Genomic DNA, 22,057 nt, shown 5'->3' on the forward strand with positions numbered 1-22,057 from the left:
CAAAACCACCAAATAGTTTGACATTTCACAGGTAACATTACTGTAGGCAAACCCTGGCAACACACAGGAGTCCAACACCCAGTAGGATGCATCATTGGCACTACTGCATCAATCTATATGATTTGGAATGCTAATCTGTTTATAGAAATACTTTGAATATGAGCAGTGAAGCCTGTCAGACCTGCCATGAAAGATGTACTGTATGTATATCAATCAGATCTAATGCATGAACCCTGAGCACGACTCATGACCAGGCTATATACTAGCTTAATCTTGTAGTCAAAGCATTTCTCTGTTCTGGCTCTCCAATGGTGGAAAAAGCTTCCGTCTAATGTCAGTCCCTGCCCATCTTCTGAAAATGTCTGATAGCCTCTCTCTTTAAAGAGTATCGTAAATAAGTCTCACGAGTATCTTAAAAGAAGAGTATCTTAAATAAGTTCCCCCTCCCCCCGTGCTACGATTGTGATGCTGTTGTCTCACCTAGCTACCTTAAGATGAATGCAATGTAAGTCGCTCTGGATAACAGCGTCTGCTAAATGACTAAAATGTATTGCTGACAATCCAAAATGCCTTGAGAAACTGTCAGTAAATAGCCTACTATCTCTTACTCACAGAACACACAAGCCTGTTCCAGACTTCTAGACAGTCTCAGAAACACTAAACTCTGGCGTAATCCACACTGCTTACATTTGCAGGAAATGGACTGCATGAATAAGCCTCAATAATGAAAGAAACATGGCACTCTGCCATCTTTTCATAGTCTGAAGACATTAGATACATTTGCCAACACCTTTAATTTAAAAAAAAAACGCTGCCACTACCAGATACAAGTATAAGGAACATTTTAGTTTAGTGGTGAAAGAACAAAGGGCATCGGAGTGAACCACCCCCAACACAGTCAACACAGGCCTCTCACTAGGTGACACAATGTGGTGTATTAACTGCACTGTAATGTAGCCTGTACTGTAGTATAGTCTAGTGCCACATTTCAGTTAGAGGAGGCAGGTGAATACAAGGTTAATTAGCTTCAGTAGAGTTTAATTTCCACAGACATCAGTTCACATGTCATAACAAAGGATCAGGGGTCATGGCTCCATGTCTCAACATACCTTTAAAAACCCCTCAGTGTCAACTACTGATCTAATGCTTACATGGAGCACAAACCACTGGGTTAAACCCACAGTAGTTAGTTATAATCCTCTTGCAATGATGGCCTCAGAGTTGGAAGAGATTCTACAAGGCCTTTTCCAGCTGACATCATATCCATTGTAATGACATCTGAGCAGAGATTGGACTAAGAGAGGAAACTAGAGTGAAAAAAGATCACATGAAGTCAATGCCATAACTCCTTGCTGACTCTTTGATCCCACAGTATGGGTTGGACGCTTGCATTTGAACAGCAGCCTGAACAGAGTGATAGAAGGGGTGTACTCATTACCTCTGAACTTCTTGGGCGGGTTGTTGAGGTCCCCTGTGTCTGGCTGTACCACACAGCGGTCATCCACAAGCCTGGGAACAGGAGGAGCAATGACAGCTGTCAATCAAACACTCATCCCTCTAACTACACATACATCTAGCCTGCAGAAACAGACAAACAATACATCAGCCACAAGTTTCATTCTGAGCAGTGAATGCTACTGGTACACACACAGCACAGAATGCTGTTGAGTTGCTCAATACTGTAATCTCCATCCGGATTTAAAACCTCTCTTTTACTCATAACTACAACCTGTTTGATCTATGCTACTCCTAGCCTGGCTGATGCAACTCACATGGTCAGCGAGGGAGAGCTGACACACCGGTCTGGACAGGAGGCCGTTGTAAATACAATATTTGCACAGATTTGTGTTTATTTCTTAATGAGCTTTGATTGGTTCTCTTCAACGTTTTCTTTTTCTGGGGGGGGGGGGGGGGATTGAGACCTCACGTTGATTGGATTTGAAAACACAACAACTGTATTGGAAGGGGGCGGTGCTCAGGGCTTTGTGTGGCTGTCCATGTGGATGTTTGAGTGCGAAAGACACAAATGAAAACCAATCATGATCAAATTGTATTGGTTACATACACGTGTTATTGCGGGTGTAGCGAAATGCTTGTGCTTCTAGTTCCGAAAGTGCAGCAATATCAAACAAGACACAAAAATAAAAGGAAAGGAGTTAAGAATATATAAATATATGGGACGAGCAATGTCAGAGCGGCAGACTAAGATACAGTAAATAGTATACAATACAGTATTTACATGAGATGAGTAATGCTAATCTGTAAAAGTTTGTGAGGGTTTTAGGTGCAAAGTCATAATTCTTCAGCCTCCTGGAGGTTGAAGAGTCGTTGTTGCGCCTTCTTCACCACACTGCCTGTGTGGGTGGACCATTTCAGTTGGTCAGTGATATGTACGCTGAGGAACTTTCCACCTTCTCCACTGCTGTCCCGTCGATGTGGCTAGGGGGGTGCTCCCTCTGCTGACGTCCAAAATAATCTCCTGACACCACAATCCCAGAGCCATCAACTCCTCCCTGTAGGCTGTCTTGCCGTTGTTGGTAATCAAGCCTACTAAGGTTGTGTCGTCCACAAACTTGATGATTGAGTTTGAGAGACTATGTTAACCCTGCATGCATCACAGTGCATAATGGCACTACTTCACTGTATCAGCGACAGGATTATTGGTCAAGAGGCGTAGAGGGCAGATTGCTGTGGGAACTGTCCATCAAACTCAGTATGCCTAATTTTGGCCGAGCAGGGCACAGTGCTCTCTGGAGGCCGCACATTGAGAGAAGCTACAGTATAAGGACATAAAGGCCTGAAATCAGCGCCTCAAGCAATACTAAGCCAGTCTGCTAACTCAGAACTAAACCAAACCTTCTAAGCTAAAAATAAACGGAGCAAGAACAGCTTTAGCTGAAATTTCCTCTGAATTCCTGGCTGAAATGTGTATTAAGGGGTGAAAATAAATATTTGGTTTGGGAGAAGCTGTTGAAATGAGGAGTATTAAAGGATTGGGGCTGGGCCTGTAAATAAAGCTTTTAGGTGGATAAAACTCTTGGGTTTCAGGGGCTCTAGATTTTTTTGCATTATTATTACTAATACTTAGTATTACATTGTTATTCACATTTAGCCTAACTTTTAAACATCTAAATCCATTGAGCCTTATTAAACTTAAGAAAACACAGCTGACTTGAGAGGCACTTGGAATTTGAACACCTTAACATCTGTGAATGGCATTCATCAAGCACTCTAACATATAATAATTTAATAATATATGCCATTTAACAGATGCTTTTGTCCAAAGTGAAATTCAAACTTGTAGTGTATTTGAGTTTTGAAAAAGTTAGTATAGTTAGTATTTCCACTTTGAAATTTCAGATTTGATTTGTCCTAACAAAAAATGTATCAACCCCCTACAAACTATTCCAGTAATTATAATCCACATAATTTCCATTTCCTGTTGCTGCAGGATTATTTTCCTGCTGTAGCAAACTGGCTGTAATGGCTTTCTTCTGTTGAAGGAGGAGTGGACCAAAATGCAGCGTGGTATTTTTTTAGACATGTTTAGTGAATGACGAAAAAACACGAACAATACAAAAACAACAAACGGAACGTGGAAACCTAAACAGTCCTATCTGGTGAAGACACAGAGACAGGAACAATCACCCACGAATACACTCAAAGAATATGGCTAGCTAAATATGGTTCCCAATCAGAGACAACGATAATCACCTGACTGTTTGAGAACCGCCTCAGGCAGCCATAGACTATGCTATACACCCTACACAACCCCAAGACGAAAAACACACCACAAATAAACCCATGTCACACCCTGGCCTGACCCAATAAATGAAGATAAACATAATAAATATAGACCAGGGCGTGACAGAACCCCCCCCCTCCCCTCTAAGGTGCGGACTCACATCAAAACAATAGGGAGGGTCCGGGTGGGCGTCTGTCCATGGTGGCGGCTCCAGCTCCGGAGCGGGACGTGGAACCCACTCTATAAATGTCTTAGTCCCCCCTCCTCGCGTCCTAGGATAGTCCACCTTCTCCGCCGACCATGGCCTAGTAGTCCTCACCCAGAACTCCACTGGACAAAGGGGCAGCTCGGAACTGAGGGGCAGCTCGGGACTGAGGGGCAGCTCGGGACTGAGGGGCAGCTCGGGACTGAGGGGCAGCTCGGGACAGAGGGGCAGCTCGGGACAGAGGGGCAGCTCGGGGCAGAGGGGCAGCTCGGGACTGAGGGGCAGCTCGGGACTGAGGGGCAGCTCGGGACTGAGGGGCAGCTCGGGGCAGAGGCAGCTCGGGACTGAGGGGAAGCTCAGCACTGAGAGGAAGCTCGGGACTGAGAGGAAGCCCAGCACTAAGAGGAAGCTCAGCCAGGTATTTGGATCCGGCAGATCCTGGCTGGTTGACGGTTCTGGAAGATCCTGGCTGGTTGACAGTTCTGGAAGATCCTGGCTGGTTGACGGTTCTGGAAGATCCTGGCTGGTTGACGGTTCTGGAAGATCCTGGCTGACTGGCAGATCTGGAAGAGTCTGGCTGACTGGCAGATCTGGAAGAGTCTGGCGGATCTGGAAGAGTCTGGCGGATCTGGAAGAGTCTGGTGGATCTGGAAGAGTCTGGCTGACTGGCGGATCTGGAAGAGTCTGGCTGACTGGCGGATCTGGAAGAGTCTGGCTGACTGGCGGATCTGGAAGAGTCTGGCGGATCTGGAAGAGTCTGGCTGACCTGGAAGAGTCTGGCTGACCTGGAAGAGTCTGGCTGACTGGCGGATCTGGAAGAGTCTGGCTGACTGGCAGATCTGACGGATCTGGAAGAGTCTGGCTGACCTGGAAGAGTCTGGCTGACTGGCGGATCTGGAAGAGTCTGGCTGACTGGCGGATCTGGAAGAGTCTGGATGACTGGCGGATCTTGAAGAGTCTGGCTGACTGGCGGATCTGGAAGAGTCTGGCTGAATGGCGGATCTGGAAGAGTCTGGCTGACTGGCGGATCTGGAAGAGTCTGGCTGACTGGCGGCTCTGGCTGCTCCATGTAGACTGGCAGCTCCATGCAGACTGACAGCTCCTTGTAGACTGGCAGCTCCATGCAGACTGACAGCTCCATGCAGACTGACAGCTCCATGCAGACTGGCAGGTCCGGCTGCTCTATGCAGACTGACAGCTCTGGCTGCTCCATGTAGACTGACAGCTCTGGCTGCTCCATGTAGACTGACAGCTCTGGCTGCTCCATGCAGACTGACAGCTCTGGCTGCTCCATGCAGACTGACAGCTCGGGCTGCGCTAAACAGGCGGGAGACTCCAGCAGCGCTGTAGAGGAGGAAGGCTCTGGCTGCGCTAAACAGGCGGGAGACTCCAGCAGTGCGGGAGACTCCAGCAGCGCAGGAGAGGAGGAAGGCTCTGGCTGCGCTAAACAGGCGGGAGACTCCAGCAGCGTGGGAGACTCCAGCAGCGCAGGAGAGGAGGAAGGCTCTGGATGCGCTAAACAGGCGGGAGACTCCGGCAGCGCTGGAAAGGCGAGAGGCTCCGACAGCACTGGAGAGGAGGAAGGCTCCGGTAGCGCTGGAGAGGCGAGGCACACTGTAGGCCTGATGCGTGGTGCTGGCACTGGTGATACTGGGCCGAGGACACGCACAGGAAGCCTGGTGCGGGGAGCTGCCACCGGAGGGCTGGTGTGTGGAGGTGGCACAGGATGGACTAGACCGTGAAGGCGTACTGGAGATCTTGAGAGCAGTGTTGGCACAGGACGTGCAAGGCTAGGGATGTGCACAGGAGGCCTGGTGCGTGAGGCTGGCACCAACTTCACCAGCCGACTAACACGCACCCCAGGACGAGTATGGAGCGCTGACCCAGGTGCCATCAAATCCCTGACACGTTCCGTCGGGCGAATTCCATGCAAAAAGCACCAACACAGCAACTCCCTCATTTCTCTCTCCTCCAATTCCCCCATTAACTCCTTCACAGTCTCTGCTTCGCTCACCTCCAACACCGGCTCTGGTTCTGGTCTCCTCCTTGGCTCCTCACGATAAACAGGGAGAGTGGGCTCAGGTCTAACTCCTGACTCTGCCACACTCTCCCTGAGCCCCCCCCCCCCCAAAGAAATTTTTGGGGCTGACTCTCGGGCTTCCATCCGCGTCGCCGTGCTGCCTCCTCATACCAGCGCCTCTCAGCTCTCGCCGCCTCCAGTTCTTCATTGGGGCGGCAATATTCTCCAGGCTGATCCCAGGGTCCTTCTCCGAACAATTCTTCCTCCCATGTCCATTCCTCCTTTCGCTGCACCTGCTTGTTACCACGCCGCTTGGTCCTGTTGTGGTGGGTGATTCTGTAACGGCTTTCTTCTGTTGAAGGAGGAGCGGACCAAAATGCAGCGTGGTATTTTTTAGATATGTTTAATGAATGATGAAAAAACACGAACAATACAAAAACAACAAACGGAACGTGAAAACCTAAACAGTCCTATCTGGTGAAGACACAGAGACAGGAACAATCACCCACGAAAACATTCAAAGAATATGGCTACCTAAATATGGTTTCCAATCAGAGACAACGATAATCACCTGACTCTGATTGAGAACCGCCTCAGGCAGCCATAGACTATGCTATACACCCCACACAACCCCAAGACGAAACACACCACAAATAAACCCATGTCACAACATGGCCTGACCCAATAAATGAAGATAAACATAATAAATATAGACCAGGGCGTGACACTGGCTCAAATTATACTGAACAAAAATATAAACGCAACATTTAAAGTGTTGGTCCCATGTTTCATAAGTTAAAATAAAAGATCACAGAAATGTTTCATATGCACAAAAAGCTTTATTTCTCTCAAATTTGGTACACAAGTTTGTTTACATCCCTGTTAGTGAGCATTTCCCCTTTGTTAAGATAATCCATCCACCTGACAAGTGTGGCATATCAAGAAGCCAATTAAAAAAGCATGATAATTACACAGGTAGTACACCTTGTGCTGGGGACAATAAAAGGCAACTCTAAACTGTGCAGTATTGTCACACAACAATGCCACAGACATATCCAGTTTTGAAGGAATCTGCAATTGGCATGCCGACCGCAGAAATTTCCACCAGAGCTGTTGCCAGAGAATTTAAGGTTAATTTCTCTACCATACGCCGCCTCCAATGTTCTTGTAGAGAATTTGGCAATAAGTCCAACTGGCCTCACAACTGCAGACCATGTGTTACCACGCCAGCCCAGGACCTCCACATCCACCTTCTTCACCTGCGGGATGGTCTGAGACTAGCAATCTGGACAGCTGATGAAACTGTGGGTTTGCACAACCGAAGAATTTCTGCACAGATTGTTAAGAACCGTCTCAGGGAAGCTCATCTGCTTGCTCGTCATCCTCACCAGGGTCTTGACCTGACTGCAGTTCGGCGTCATAAACGACTTAAGAGTGCAAATGCTCACCTTTGATGGCCAGTGGCACGCTGGTTCCAAAAGGGTTCTTTGGGTGTCCCATAGGAGAACCCTATTTGGTTCCAGGTAGAAACCTTTCCACAGAGGAGCCAAAACGGGTTCTCCTATGGGGACACCCAAAGAAGACTTTTGGAACCCTTTTTTCTAAGAGTATGCGAAGGAAATGTGTTTTTTTGTTCAGTGTAAGATCCTACATCTGTACAGTCATGCATGCATACCTTTTACGTACAGGTGGTCCGGGGGAATCAAACCCACGATATTGGCGCTGCAAGCGCCATTCTGTACCATCTGAGCTACAGAGGACAACTCTCTGTCTGATTCCTATTTTGGTGCAGCCATGCAAGATTGGGACTAAGTCCTCATATGGATCATCATTCTTGGAGCATTCTGCTGAGCCATTAACACTATTGGTGTCTGATAAGAGTTGTTGCTCTTATAACCTGTGTAGCAACACATTACACAAAGCACAACGTTGTATTGACATGTTACATAGTATTGTTAAATAATAACATTTATGGAGTTGAATGTTTATTGTAATTACACAAGTGGAAAAGCAAAACATTCAGCTCCCTTCATTTGCCATTATATAGCACACCCAAAGCACTTATTAAAATAATATGCAACTACAATGCTGTTACTATAGTATTTACAGTGTTACTACACAGGTATAACACCCATGGAATAATCCATTTCATAAAAGCTCAGTCCATTATAGGCCTCAGATTTACTCCTGGCTGCAAAACACAGGATGCTTGGCAGGTAGTCGGAAAGATAAATATGACACCTCGATGGGGTTCTGGAGCCAGTCCAGTCAGCATTTTCCATTTATAGCCTGTGCAGGCTATGTATTGTAGGACATTATTATATTGTTTAAATTTTAAAAAACACACTGTAAGCATATCCCCAAGGGAAATGAATAGGGTTACGATTGACTAAAACTATTTGTTTTATTTAATAATATCTTGTCCATGCATCACATGGATGACCTGAATTGTACTGATCATGGATACATGTATCTGTATGAATTACACATGATTTAAACAATACAATAATGTCCTACAGAACAATACAGCCTACACACTACAAGGAAAATGCTAGACGTCATTCAACTGAATTTCTATGCAGAGCCTGTAAAGAGGTGTAATAATGTAAAGAGGTGTAATAATGTAAAGAGGTGTAATAACGTCGATGTAAAATCAGCAAAGGGCAGCAGTCTTGCTCTGTGCTCGAGAAAGCAGCCAGCCCAGGCCAGACCCCTGGTACAGTAGTGAACAGAACTGTCCTCTCAAAACCAGCTGCAGACCAGGTGGCTCGTTACAAAGCTTTATAATGGTCAGTATGATACACAGAGACAACCAACAGTATCACAACCTCCTGTACACTGCCTGCTGTTTCTAAATATAGCTCATTCCCTTCAGCTCATCTCCTAACAGAGGGCAACCACAACAGAGAGGGGACCAGGGGGAGAGAAAAAAATGATTACCAGGCTGGCAACTTGACAATCGAGTATGGTCAAGGTGCTGATCTTCAAAGCCATGCACACATTTGTTTCCATGGCCTGGTTACGCAATTTGTGTAAGAGCAGGGGCTTCTTGAGAGATGGCAGGGCAAGGCTTGAATGGGGGCCCAGCAAAGGGCCAGATAGTGACGATGTATGATTAAGAGGCATGGATGACAATGCTAAAAAGGAGGCTAAGAGTGGAGATGGCAACACAGATACCGTGTTCATTGTCACTGAGGGAAAAGAACAACAAACAGGAAGGAGCAGAAAATAGATGGGAGGAACAGGAAGGAGACGAGGTAGTTTCGCAGCTCTGACACCAGAGAACTAGAGGCTGAGGTGTCGTCAAGCCCATAAGCCTTGTTGTGAATTCAGCTCATGCTTCAGTCAATGATCTCCCTCAACCCTCACTGAGCCGTGATGAAAGTTTAGGCGTGAAATTCTGTTAAATGGGTGTGATCACACAGGGGAAGGACGAGTTCAAATGTACAGTTTAATTTGAGCAATCACTTCTGTATAAATGTATACAACATAAGCTCTCAATATTTAAATTCAAACACAGGAAGCAAAATAATTTAAGCCACTTAGGACCATCATTTCATGGTTTTACTAATGGTACAACTTGGAAGAGACAAAAAGGACAGCCAACACATCCTATAAACAGCCAACACATTACCTAATCCATATCCCACTGACACTATCCCATTCAATATAACATTTCACTTGTTCAAACACATTCCTCTCTTCCCTGACACTCACCATCCCTACTGTTTCACTTTCTCCTCCCCCTTGCCTTTAAACCCCTCACTTCTGTGTCCTCAGTCCTCCCTCTCTACATCCTCAGCTGGACTCCAAAAAATGTTCTGTGACCTCTGCCTCTGCCTCTCACACTCCAGCTCCAAACACTCTCTCCCTTGCCATTTCTCAAAATGTCTTCTAAGGGCATAGAACATTATCACCTCAATGACAAGCATTCTGCAATCTAGCTTTTATTATTATATGCTCCACCACTTCAGCTGAAACCGGTATGAAACGGCATTACTTTAATAACAATGGAATGAGTAAGGGTTTATTCTGCTAATAACACTAGAGGAGCAAACATTATTAAAGCTTGTGAAGTAAAGCCACGACTCTGAATAAGCCATTAAATAAACCCCTACATTATTTGACATCATCACCTTGGCAGCAGTTCCAGCTGTCTCCCTGGCCCCAACCAGGTTCATTATTTCACTGGTACCTGGCTCTGTGTGTATGTGTATGTTTATGTGTAAATGTACACCAACCCGTGTCTGACATTGGATGTGTACCGTGACAGACATGAATCTATGAGCATGTGCGTCTTTCAAGTTGAGAGGGATTGGATTCATATGCAGCAGTATAACAGTAGGCAGACAGACATACCCTAAAGTGCTGATAAATCCACTGGTGGAGCCCTCTGCATAGAGAGAGCAGATGTCCCCGATGTGGAGGAAACTGGACATCTTGTCTGACATGTTGCCTCACCCTGGACTGTGCCTGGAAAAGATGGAAGAGACAAGAGTTGGTGTGATAAATATACCACACAGATGTACAGTAATTTACCCTGATAAATACTGCTTATTTAACCTATAGGCCTAGAGCTATTATTTATTAATTTTATTTTACCTTTATTTAACTAGGCAAGTCAGTTAAGAACAAATTCTTATTTTCAATGACGGCCTAGGAACAGTGGGTTAACTGCCTGTTCAGGGGCAGAACAACAGATTTGTATCTTGTCAACTCGGGGATTTGAACTTGTAACCTTCCGGTTGATAGATTTTTATTTAGACTCATGCCTAGTTGCAGTGTACAGTAAAATTATTGAGCTCCGAGCTCCAATAGTGCAGGTGTGAATGAAAAAATAAATAAATATATTACACACGCATTTACAACTGTTTTTTATTTATTATTTCACCTTTATTTAACCAGGTAGCCCAGTTGAGAACAAGTCCTCATTTACAACTGTGACCTGGCCAAGATAAAGCAAAGCAGTGCGACAAAAACAACAGAGTTACACATAAACAAACGTATAGTCAATAACACAATAGAAAAGAAAAATTACAATTTAGCATTAATACTGGAGTGATAGATGTCAAATCAAATCTGATTTGATTTGAGTGATAGATGTGCAGATGATGTACAAGTAGAAATACTGGGGTGCAAAAGAGCCAGAGGGTAAGTAATAATATTAGGATGAGGTGGTTAGGTGTGCTATTTACAGATTGGCTGTGTACATGTACAGTGATTGTTAAGCTGCTCTGACTGCTGTTGCTTAAAGTTAGAGAAGGAGATATAAAACTCCAGCTTCAGAGATTTTTGCAATTCGTTCCAGTCATTGGCAGCAGAGAACTGGAAGGAAATGCAACCAAAGGAAGTGTTGGCTTTGGGGATGACCAGTGCAATATACCTGCTGGAGCACGCCATACAGGTGGGGGTTGCTATGGTGACCAGTGAGCTGAGATAAGGGCTTTACCTAGAAAAGACTTACAGATGACCTGGAGCCAGTGGGTTTAGCGACAAATATGCATTAAGGGCCAGAAAACGAGAGCATAAAGGTCGCAGTGGTGGGTAGTATATGGGGCTTTGGTGACAAAACGGATGGCACTGTGATGGACTACAGCCAGTTTGCTGAGTAGAGTGTTGGGGGCAATTTTGTAAATGACGTCGACAAAGTCAAGGATCAGTAGGATAGTCAGTTTTACGTGGGTATGTTTGGCAGCATGAGTGAAAGAAGCTTTGTTGCGAAATAGGAAGCCGATTCTAGATTTAATTTTGGATTGGAGATGCTTAACGTGAGCCTGGAAGGAGAGTTTACAGCCTAACCAGACACCTAGGTATTTGTAGTTGTCCACATATTCTAGGTCAGAACCGTCCAGAGTAGTGATGCTAGTCGGGCGGGAGGGTGCAGACAGCCATCGGTTGAAGAGCATGCACTTAGTTTTACTAGAATTTAAAAGCAGTTGGAGGCCACGGAAGAAGTGTTGTATGGCGTAGAAGCTCTTTTGTAGGTTTGTTAGCAGAGTGTCCAAAGAAGGGCCAGATGTATAAAGCCTTGGCCAGGTCGATGAAGACGGCTGCACAGTACTGTCTCTTATTGATGGCGGTTATGATATAATTTAGGACCTTGAGCATGGCTGAGGTACACCCGTGACCAGCTCGGGAACCAGATTGCATAGTGGAGAACGGTGGGATTTGAGATAGTCGGTGATCTGTTTATTAACTTGGCTTTCGAAGATTTTAGAAAGCGCGGGGGTGTTGGCCGGGGTAGGGTGCTGAGATGTTGCTGCAGGGGGTGCTGAGATGTTGGCTGGGGTAGGGTAACCAGGTGGAAAGCATGGCCAATCGTGGTAAAATGCTTATTGAAATAATCATGGATTTATCGGTGGTGACAGTGTTTCCTATCCTCAGTGCAGTGGGCAGCTGGGAGGAGGTGCTCTTATTCTCCATGGACTTTATAGTGACAAATGTGACAATGATGGTTCGAGCTCTGGATGCTGATTGGTTGAAAGCCGTGGTATTTCAGGCCGTATACCACAGGTATGAGGAAAAATGTATTTTTATTGCTCTAATTACATTGGTAACCAGTTTATAATAGCAATAAGGCACCTCTGGGGTTTGTGATACTGTACATGGCCAGGATACCACGGCTAAGGGCTGTGTCCAGGCACTCCGCATTGCATCATGCTTAAGAACAGACCTTAGCCATTAATATATTTGCCATATACCACACCTCCTTGGGCCTTATTGCTTAAATATAAAATGTACATTGGGGTGTGGGCAGGGCAATTGTCCATTGAAAGGCAGGGAGGGCGGGAAGGAATAGTGGCTATTCACCATGATAAAATGTCCAATCCCAATATTTTTTATAATGTGATAGACACATTATAATGTGATAGGCATTTTGCACTGAATCATACAGTATAATGGTTAAAAGCAGAATATCTACACACTTGTCAATACTGTTAACCAACTCAATTGTTTTGGCACAGTAGTTACTTGCCGATAATGTGGGATAAAACGTTTGAAAGGTCTATAATTTTTACCCAAACGCAATTAAATGTTTTCAATTACCCACTTATAGGCATCTTTTATAACAACGTGATATTCTACTTGAAATAACACGCAGCTTAATGAAATAATTGAAAGAAAAGCTGACTATTTATTAGTCTAGTGGTTGTAAGTATTTAGGCATACGTCATGAGAATAAGGCCCCATAAGAAATCATTGTCAAAAGGGCAAGCGGTATTGTTGCATGTAGGTCTAGATTATTTATAGATTGATCATGAAGGAATGTTTGATATTTCTATAACTCCAAAGCAATTGCCTGTCTATGGTGCAGGAAGCACTGAATCTCTGCCTTTTTCTATTATCAAGACACCTGCTGGTAACTCTTCATGAATTGGTTAGGACAGCTCATGGAGGTGTCCTAAATAGTTGTAGACTCGGTGTGCCGTATTACTGAAGAGGCTTCATGCATAGCTTTTATTTTCCCCCGTAAGAGTAGGAATAAAATGTCTCCATTCTCAGCACTTGTGACCAATTGTCTACTCGGAGACACTTTGTGGATACGGGCCCAGCTCTCAGACTCTCATGGAAGAGGTCATTTCCATCATCCGTGAGATGCACGCCTTCCCTACGGTACTTCCCGGGGACACAGTGCTTTATGTCTGAGTGGAGGATTGTGGGCATGCACCTGTCACAGAGAAATGCAAACACCAGCTGGTTGACAGAGCACCTGGACATCTCTATGTGCTTGTTGATGTCCTCGTCGCACTGGAACATCTAATTCCTCCACTGTGTGCTGTCAGAGTAGATCATCGTTTTCCCGGGGAGAATTCAGCTGGACTACCTCCAAAATCAACTCGCATCTGACGCACCAGGGCTGTCCCAAGTCATTTCCACCAAGGAGGATGACTATGATATATTCAGTCACACCTCGCCTTGGCGAAAAAGAATATTTCAGAACACTTCTGATGAGAACAGCTCATCCATATTTCGCGCTCTTGTAGTCATCGAGCCAGCTACATTGTGTAATCGCATAGTAAATATTTGCTTCAGTCTTTGTTTCCTTGCTCTCGCCAATTTGCTTTGAGCAATGATCAGTAGGATTATGAGCTGGGATATTCAATAAATAAAATCTAAAATGCACAACATTGTGAGGGTTCACAGGGAGAGCACGTGTTAAGCTGTAGTATAATAGGCACCTTCCAGTGTAAAAACCATGGAAATTAAAAACAAAACTACAATTTAAGTGAGAAAAGGCATCGTCAGAAGCCGAAAAAGGAAATTCACATGAGCACCACAAAGCCTATTCCACCCATGCTCTACCAAGGTTTTCCAGCACACAACTTTGACCTACTACAGTAGCTATGTTGGTATTGTACTTCAATCTGTGTAGGCAGGTTGCTTGGGATTCAAAGCTTCTCAAACAGTCTAATTTATACTCTTCAGAAGGATAATGGACTTTACAGTGTTCCGCTATTAAAATGATGTATACCAGTTTATATTCATCCATCCTTTGGCTGTATGCATTTTTAGATATAAGCCTATTGTAAATGTGTATTATTGTAGCGACCCCATATTTATTGCAAAAAGAAATACAAGTACAAACATAACTTTAAGCTACATATTATTTTGACAAAGGTAATGAACTGTCCATTGATCAGCACAGCAATTTATAAAATAGGACCATGTTTGAAACAAGTGGTTGTGAGCTTATGCCAATATTACACAGGTAAGCTAATAGTTACAGAAATTAGGAATGCAGACAGGCTCTAACACAGCACCACCTGTTGTTATGTTTGGCACCTAATGACCAAAAAAGGATGTTATTATCCCCCCCCCCCCCCCATGACATACATTGCTGAAATAAAATGCAGGCATGCACCACACTACTACAAGACAACACAGATCAATCAAGCCTGATGGTCTTGTAAGTATGTGTAATGAGATAATGTCTTACTGTGGTGTGTGAAGATTCCAATGCTTCACCTTGTATACGGTACAAATCCCATTATTATGGAAGCACCTCCTCTATAAAAGCTCTTTGAGAAGGTTTGAAACCTAAGCAACCTACCTACACATAGTTGGAAGTACAATATAGTTACGGTAATAGGTCAAGCTGTGTGTTAGAAAACCTTGGTAGAGCATGGGGGGGGGAAGACATTGTGGTGCTCATGTGAATCTCACTTAAAATGTTTTTTTTTTTTAATGCATCACCACCTGAGTGAGCTCCTTTATACTTTGCACTACGAGACACCATGTAACCTTTGAACTAAAGCTAATCTCATTTGTTTTTGCATTAATAAACTGATGTCATTTGGCAAAGTTTATTCCCCAGTTCAACATGTAAATATCTCTGGGCTTTTGCATGGGCAGTTAGTCCATGACAGTATTCCTTTTATTGGAAATAGTGACACACTCAAATTCTGTTGCGCCACAGGGCAGGGGTCCTCCTTTATATATCGGTTTAGGCCAATTGAACTTGAAATTAATGGTTTCAAATTATAGTTTTCAACACTCAACACAGCTCATGCAGGTTGCTGGGTAGTGATAGGCTACAGATACAAGTAACTGCAAAAATAATGGAAACACTTCAGTAAATTAGGGACATAAAGTATATTGAAAGCTGGTGCTACCACAGGTGTGGTTCCTGAGTTAATTAAGCAATTAACATCCCATCATTTTTAGGGTCATGTATAGAAATGCTGGGCAGGCCATTATTGTGGCTACCATGCCTATGCCCACATAGAATGACAATGCCCCTATCCACAGAACACGAGTGGTCACTGAATGGTTTCATGAGCATGAAAACAATGTAAACCATATGCCATGGCCATCACCAGATCACAACCCAATTGAAAATGTATGGCACTTTCTAAAGTGGCGCCTGAGACAACATTTTCTACCACCATCAACAAAACGCCAAATGATGGAATATCTCAGAAGAATGGTGTCGCATCCCTCTAATAATAGAGTTGATCAGATTTGTAGAATCTATGCCAAAGTGCATTACATTTCTGGTTCGTGGCGTCCTAACGTCCTATTAAGAAACTATGTTGGCGTATCCTTTGTTTTTGGCAGTTACCTGTACATGAAACCTACATTCAAACAAAATATAGCTTCTGATTGTTTGTAAGTAGGCCTCACTCTTTATGGAATATTTTGAAAAACCTACAACTCTAATTACCTAGTGTCCAAACTGAAATGTCTGCAGACCTTTCCATTAGTAAAAAATCCTGCCCAAATCCCCAATGTGAGAAACCATTGTGCCTCAACATCCCCAATATAAAAATGATCCAAACAGAAGGGAATATTGTAGCCATCTAGAATGTAGCAAATAGGTCCATCAGAACCATCTGACAATGCTTGTTTTTACTCTTGGTTTGTTGGCCTATTCTATCATTGATGTAGGCAACACGAATTGTCTTGGATAGGCTCCTAATTCATCAGGATGAAACAAAATTAGTAGTTATTTATATATATATATATTCAATTGAAACATTATGATTACATTGTTAGGCTACATTGTCAGTCTTTGCTTGTTGCTTAGGCTACCTTGTTACATCTTTCATTTCCTGAAGCTGTCAAATGTAACCGAGTCACATAAACCAAAAATGTATCCGTGGCCACCTTGAAATTTCTCACAGCTCATTCAAAATGCACTTGTCTAAAAACAATCTGACATTTTAACGTCTGAAGTTCCAGGTTTTATTCCACGATACAGACCAATTTTGGTGGTCTTGAAAGCACAATGCATTAAAGACTATAGAAGACATAGCCTACTATATCGAGGTAGACTATAACGCGTGGGTTCCTTGAAAATTCATGTATGACGTTAGAGGATGATGCTCCTCTCAAAACTATGCTACAGGGTGAGAATCTGCATAAGACTTTACCTTCACAAAAGAAAGAATGAGGCGAAAAAATGACCGAATCGGGCTGGATCAGCAAACGTGAATTTCCACTGCGCCGTCCTCGTTTAAATCCATGATCGCCGACTGAAACTCCAGTTAGAACAAAGCTTCTTTGACAGCTGAATTTGTCCTCAGTGGGAATCCGCTTCTTACCTCCTCCACATGCGCTTTGCAGAAACGCCCCTTTTGCTTATATTATATATATTTATTTATAAATATAAGCAAAAGGGGCATTTCTTCAATGCGCATGTGGAGGAGGTAAGAAGCTGATTGCCACTGAGGACAATATATATATATATTGCAGTGTTTGGGAAATGTTATTTCAATGATAAAAACTGTAGGCTTAACTTGTAGGCTGCGATCCATTGTATGGTATTGACACTGAAGTTTGCAATTTAAAAATAGACATATTAATAGACTTATGTGTAGAGCTGTTTTACTATTGCTGTGATGATTATTTTAGCTTAAAAGTGTATTAGGCCTTCTATTATAAACTGTGACACTATGAATAACTTTGTAGACTAAAGTGTAGGCTGAAGTGTGTCATTGTGAATGAACAATCTATTAAAACTGCAGTCTCTTTTTGGCAGTGATTTGTCCACAGACAATTGGACCTATGTGGGTGTCTAGCATCAAAATAAATAGCATCAGAATAGCAACAGATTAATAGCTTAAAACTGTTCCTGATCTAAGCTAGTGTAGTATAAGCCAAAACATCTGACCACAGGAGGTTGGTGGCACCATAATTGACTGGAGCAGAATTAGAAAATGGTTAGACTGCAAACTCTCCTTCCAGACTCACATCAAACATCTCCAATCCAAAGTTAAATCTAGAATTGGCTTCCTATTTCACAACAAAGCATCCATCACTCATGCTGCCAAACATACCCTTGTAAAACTGACCATCCTACCGATCCTCGACTTTGGCGATGTCATTTACAAAATAGCCTCCAATACTCTACTCAATAAATTGGATCACAGTGCCATCCGTTTTGTCACCAAAGCCTCATATACTACCCACCACTGCAACCTGTACGCTTTCGTTGGCTGGCCCTCGCTTCATACTCGTCTCCAAACTCACTGGCTCCAGGTCATCTACAAGACCCTGCTAGGTAAAGTCCCCCCTTATCTCAGCTCGCTGGTCACCATAGCAGCACCCACCTGTAGCACGTGCTCCAGCAGGTATATCTCTCTGGTCATCCCCAAAATCAATTCCTCATTTGGCCGCCTCTCCTTCCAGTTCTCTGCTGCCACTGACTGGAACGAACTACAAAAATCTCTGAAACAGGAAACACTTATCTCCCTCACTAGCTTTAAGCACCAGCTGTCAGAGTAGCTCACAGATTACTGCACCTGTACATAGCCCATCTATAATTTAGCCCAAAATACTACCTCTTCCCCTACTGTATTTATTTATTTATTTAGCTCCTTTGCACCCCATTATTTCTATTTCTACTTTGCACATTATTCCACTGCAAATATACCATTCCTGTGTTTTACTTGCTATATTGTATTTACTTCGCCACCATGGCCTTTTTTTTGCCATTACCTCCCTTATCTCACCTCATCTGCTCACATTGTATATAGACTTATTTTTCTATTGTATTATTGACTGTATGTTTGTTTTACTCCATGTGTAACTCTGTGTTGTTGTATGTGTCAAACTGCTTTGCTTTATCTTGACCAGGTCACAGTTATAAATGAGAACTTGTTCTCAACTTGCCTACCTGGTTAAATAAAGGTGAAAAAAAGAAAAAAAAGAATATCACATGACATGGAATTTACCATGCACACGATGATGATGATGGAGGATGAAATCCCTGATTGAGTGATGTTTTGACCTTATTATATACTGTATATGTTTTAATATATATGTTTTCCATGTCAAAAACAGAAATGTCAAAAACAGCCACTCTCCCTTATAGCTAGGCCTCATGCTGTATATGCCAGTCTGAGAAGAGAAATTAGAGAAACACAGTCATTGTGTGGAAACGCTGCTGCCAAAAACACAAACTCTTCAACTCTGTCACTAACACTGTTCAATGAATTGTGTTTTATGAAAAGGATTCAACTGAGACAGACACCTCAACAATTGAAACTGCATGGTCTATTTCCTCTAGGCTGTTGTTCACACAGAAAAAGATAATCATTCCTTGCCCTTGATGGAATATCCTGAAAAATGCAACTGTATTGTAACCATGCTGCAACTTAGAGAGCATGATGTGTTTTGAAAAGAATCTTCAGCTATGGTGGACAATGAACATGAACAAACAACCAGAGAAAGGAATTACAATTCGGTTACGATAACGGTAATTTAACTCTTTCAGCTAGCAAGCTCTCTCTTTGCTTTCAAGTTTTGAAACTCTGACGTAGTGTGAGTGATCTAGTTCAGTTTAATATGCCCCATTAAAGTCTTGTCTTTCTATTTTTTTAACTTCTGGAATTAGAACACAGACTAATCAGTGTACTCTGTCTAAAACATTAAAAAGCATCCATGCAACATTAAAGCCAGTAAAACACTTCCCAGATGAATTTAATACATTTAAGTGCTCCCCTGGCTGTTTCCAGATCCCACTTATTCACTTGTTGATTGTTTAACAAAAATAACATTGAGATCCCTTAAAGGTAGATTCTTTAGTTGAAACAATAACAAAGCGACACCCCGCTTCTCTTTTGGTAGAAAGTTGAGGGATTGGCCTGGAGAAATGTAACCACTCTCAAATTCATAGACAGAGCATTGGATACAAGGACAGACCATCTATCTATACAGTGTTTGTTTATATTTACATTGTTTACAAACATTGGAGTAAAACAAGCTTATGTTTTGGGTTCTGATGGGGTACAACAGTTGAACTAAGCTCACGAAGCATTTATATTCTTCAAGAATCAATGGATATAGCAATAATTTACAACTCCAAAAATGAATGTAGCAACTAAGGATTATAATTTTAATTAACAGTAAATAGCACGGTTTGAGATTGTTTCACCTACCATTGGAATTCAGCGGCGCACTAAGATGATCAGTTGAAAAGCGTGTAGCATTTGCCATATGTTTTTCAATATCAATGACTTCAGGATAAGGTGCATTTTTTATCTATGTCAGCATTTTTACATAATCAACTATCACACCACTTACGTCCACTCAGATTCATAAATACAGCGCCTTCAGAAAGTATTCATACCCCTTGACTTATTCAACATTTTGTTGTGCTACAGCCTGGATTCAAAATAGATTAAATATAAAAAAATTTTTTTTCTCACCCATCTACACACAATACCCCATAATGACAAAGTGGAAAACATGTTTTTAGAATTGCAAATTTATTGAAAATAAAATAAAAATATCTTATTTATATACTGTAAGTATTCACACCCCTGAGTCAATATATGTTAGAATCACCTTTGGCAGGGATTACAGCTGAGAGTCTTTCTCGATAAGTCTCTAAGAGCTTGGCACACCTGGATTGTACAATATTTGCACATACATTTTTTTTCAAGCTCTGTCAATTTGGTTGTTGATCATTGCTAGACCTTTTCAAGTCTTGCCATAGATTTTCAAGCCGATTTAAGCCAAAACTGTAACAAGGCCACTCAGGAACATTCAATGTCGCCTTGGTAACTCCTGTGTATAGTTGGCCTTGTGTTTTAGGTTATTGTCCTGTTGGAAGTGAATTTGTCTCCCAGTGTCTGTTGGTAAGCTGATTGAACAAGATATTCCTGTAGGATTTTTCCTGTGCTTAGCTCTATTCCGTGTATTTTTATGTTTAAATAAAATCTCTAGTTCTTGCCGATGACAAGCATACCCATAACATGATGTAACCACCACCATGCTTGAAAATATGAAGAGTGGTACTCAGTGATGCTCAGATACTTTAGTGCCTTGCAAACAGGATACATGTTTTAGAATATTTTATTCTGTACAGGCTTACTTCTTTACACTCTGTCATTTAGGTTAGTATTGTGGAGTAACTATAATGTTGTTGATCCATCCCCAGTTTTCTCCTATCACAGCCATTAAACTCTGTAACTGTTCTAAAGCCACCATTGGCCTCATGGCGAAATCTCTGAGCGGCTTTCTTCCTCTCTGGCAACTGACTTAGGAAGGATGCCTGTAGCTTCGTAGTGACTGGGTGTATTGATACACCATCCAAAGTGTTATTAATAACATCGCCATGCTCAAAGGGATTTTCAATGTCTGCTTTTTCATTTTTACCCATCCACCAATAGTTGCCTTTCTTTGCGAGGCATTGGAAAATCTTCCTGGTCTTTGTGGTTGAATATGTGTTTAAAAATCACTGCTTGACTGAAGGACCTTACAGAGAAGTGTATGTGTGGGTTACAGAGTATTTGATTTGCCTTTATTAATCAGGGAGTCTCCATTGAGACCAGTGTCTCTTTTACAAGGGAGCCCTGCATATACAGTACCAGTCAAAAATTTAGGCACACCTACTCATTCAAGGGTTTTTCTTAATTTTTACAATGTACAGTTGGGTCCCTTGATAAAGATGAGCTATATTGTATACAAAACAAATATATATATATATACACACAAGCTACCGGTCAAAAGTTTTAGAACACCTATTCATTCAAGGGTTTTCCTTTATTTGTACTATTTTCTACATTGTAGAATAATAGTGAAGACATAAAAACTATGTAACAACACATACGGAATCATGTAGTAACCAAAACAGAGTTAAACAAATCCAAATATATTTTAGATTTTAGATTCCCTCGAAAATGCCTCCTTTGGCCTTGTTGATAGCTTTGCACACTCTTGGCATTCTCTCAACTAGCTTCACCTGGAATGCTTTTCCAACAGTCTTGAAGGAGTTCCCACATATGCTTGAGCAGTTGTTGGCTGCTTTTCCTTCACTCTGGAATGAGAAAGTGTGTCCAACTCATCCCAAACCATCTCAATTGGATTGAGGTCGGGTGATTGTAGAGGCCAGGTCATCTGATGCTGCACTCCATCACTCTCCTCCTTGGTCAAATAGCCCTTACACAGCCTGTATGTGTATTGGGTCATTGTCCTGGTGAAAAACAAATGATAGTCCCACGAAGCGCAAACCAGATGGGATAGCGTATCGCTGCAGAATGCTGTGGTAGCCATGCTGGTTAAGTATGCCTTGAATTCTAAATAAATCACAGACAGTGTCACCAGCAAAGCATCCCTACACCATCACACCCTCTTCCAT

At 42.6% G+C, this 22,057-nt stretch overlaps 1 protein-coding gene across 2 annotated transcripts in view; it reads right to left on the reverse strand.

The window, feature by feature from the left end:
- LOC135540212 (inositol 1,4,5-trisphosphate receptor type 1-like) overlaps positions 1-16,981 on the reverse strand; it is a 149,072-nt gene extending 132,091 nt beyond the window's left edge. For both annotated transcript variants that reach the window (XM_064966700.1, XM_064966699.1), the window contains exons 1-3: positions 16,845-16,981; positions 10,330-10,443; positions 1,439-1,509 (exon numbers count right to left, since the gene is read on the reverse strand). In XM_064966700.1, coding sequence (XP_064822772.1) covers positions 1,439-1,509; positions 10,330-10,421 — 163 coding nt within the window. In that variant the 5' untranslated portion in view covers positions 10,422-10,443; positions 16,845-16,981. The remainder of the gene's footprint in view (positions 1-1,438; positions 1,510-10,329; positions 10,444-16,844) is intronic.
- Positions 16,982-22,057: the final 5,076 nt, after the last annotated feature.

This window comes from Oncorhynchus masou, chromosome 5 (genome assembly GCF_036934945.1).
Source record: "Oncorhynchus masou masou isolate Uvic2021 chromosome 5, UVic_Omas_1.1, whole genome shotgun sequence".
In the NCBI taxonomy this organism is placed as follows: Eukaryota; Metazoa; Chordata; class Actinopteri; order Salmoniformes; family Salmonidae; genus Oncorhynchus; species Oncorhynchus masou.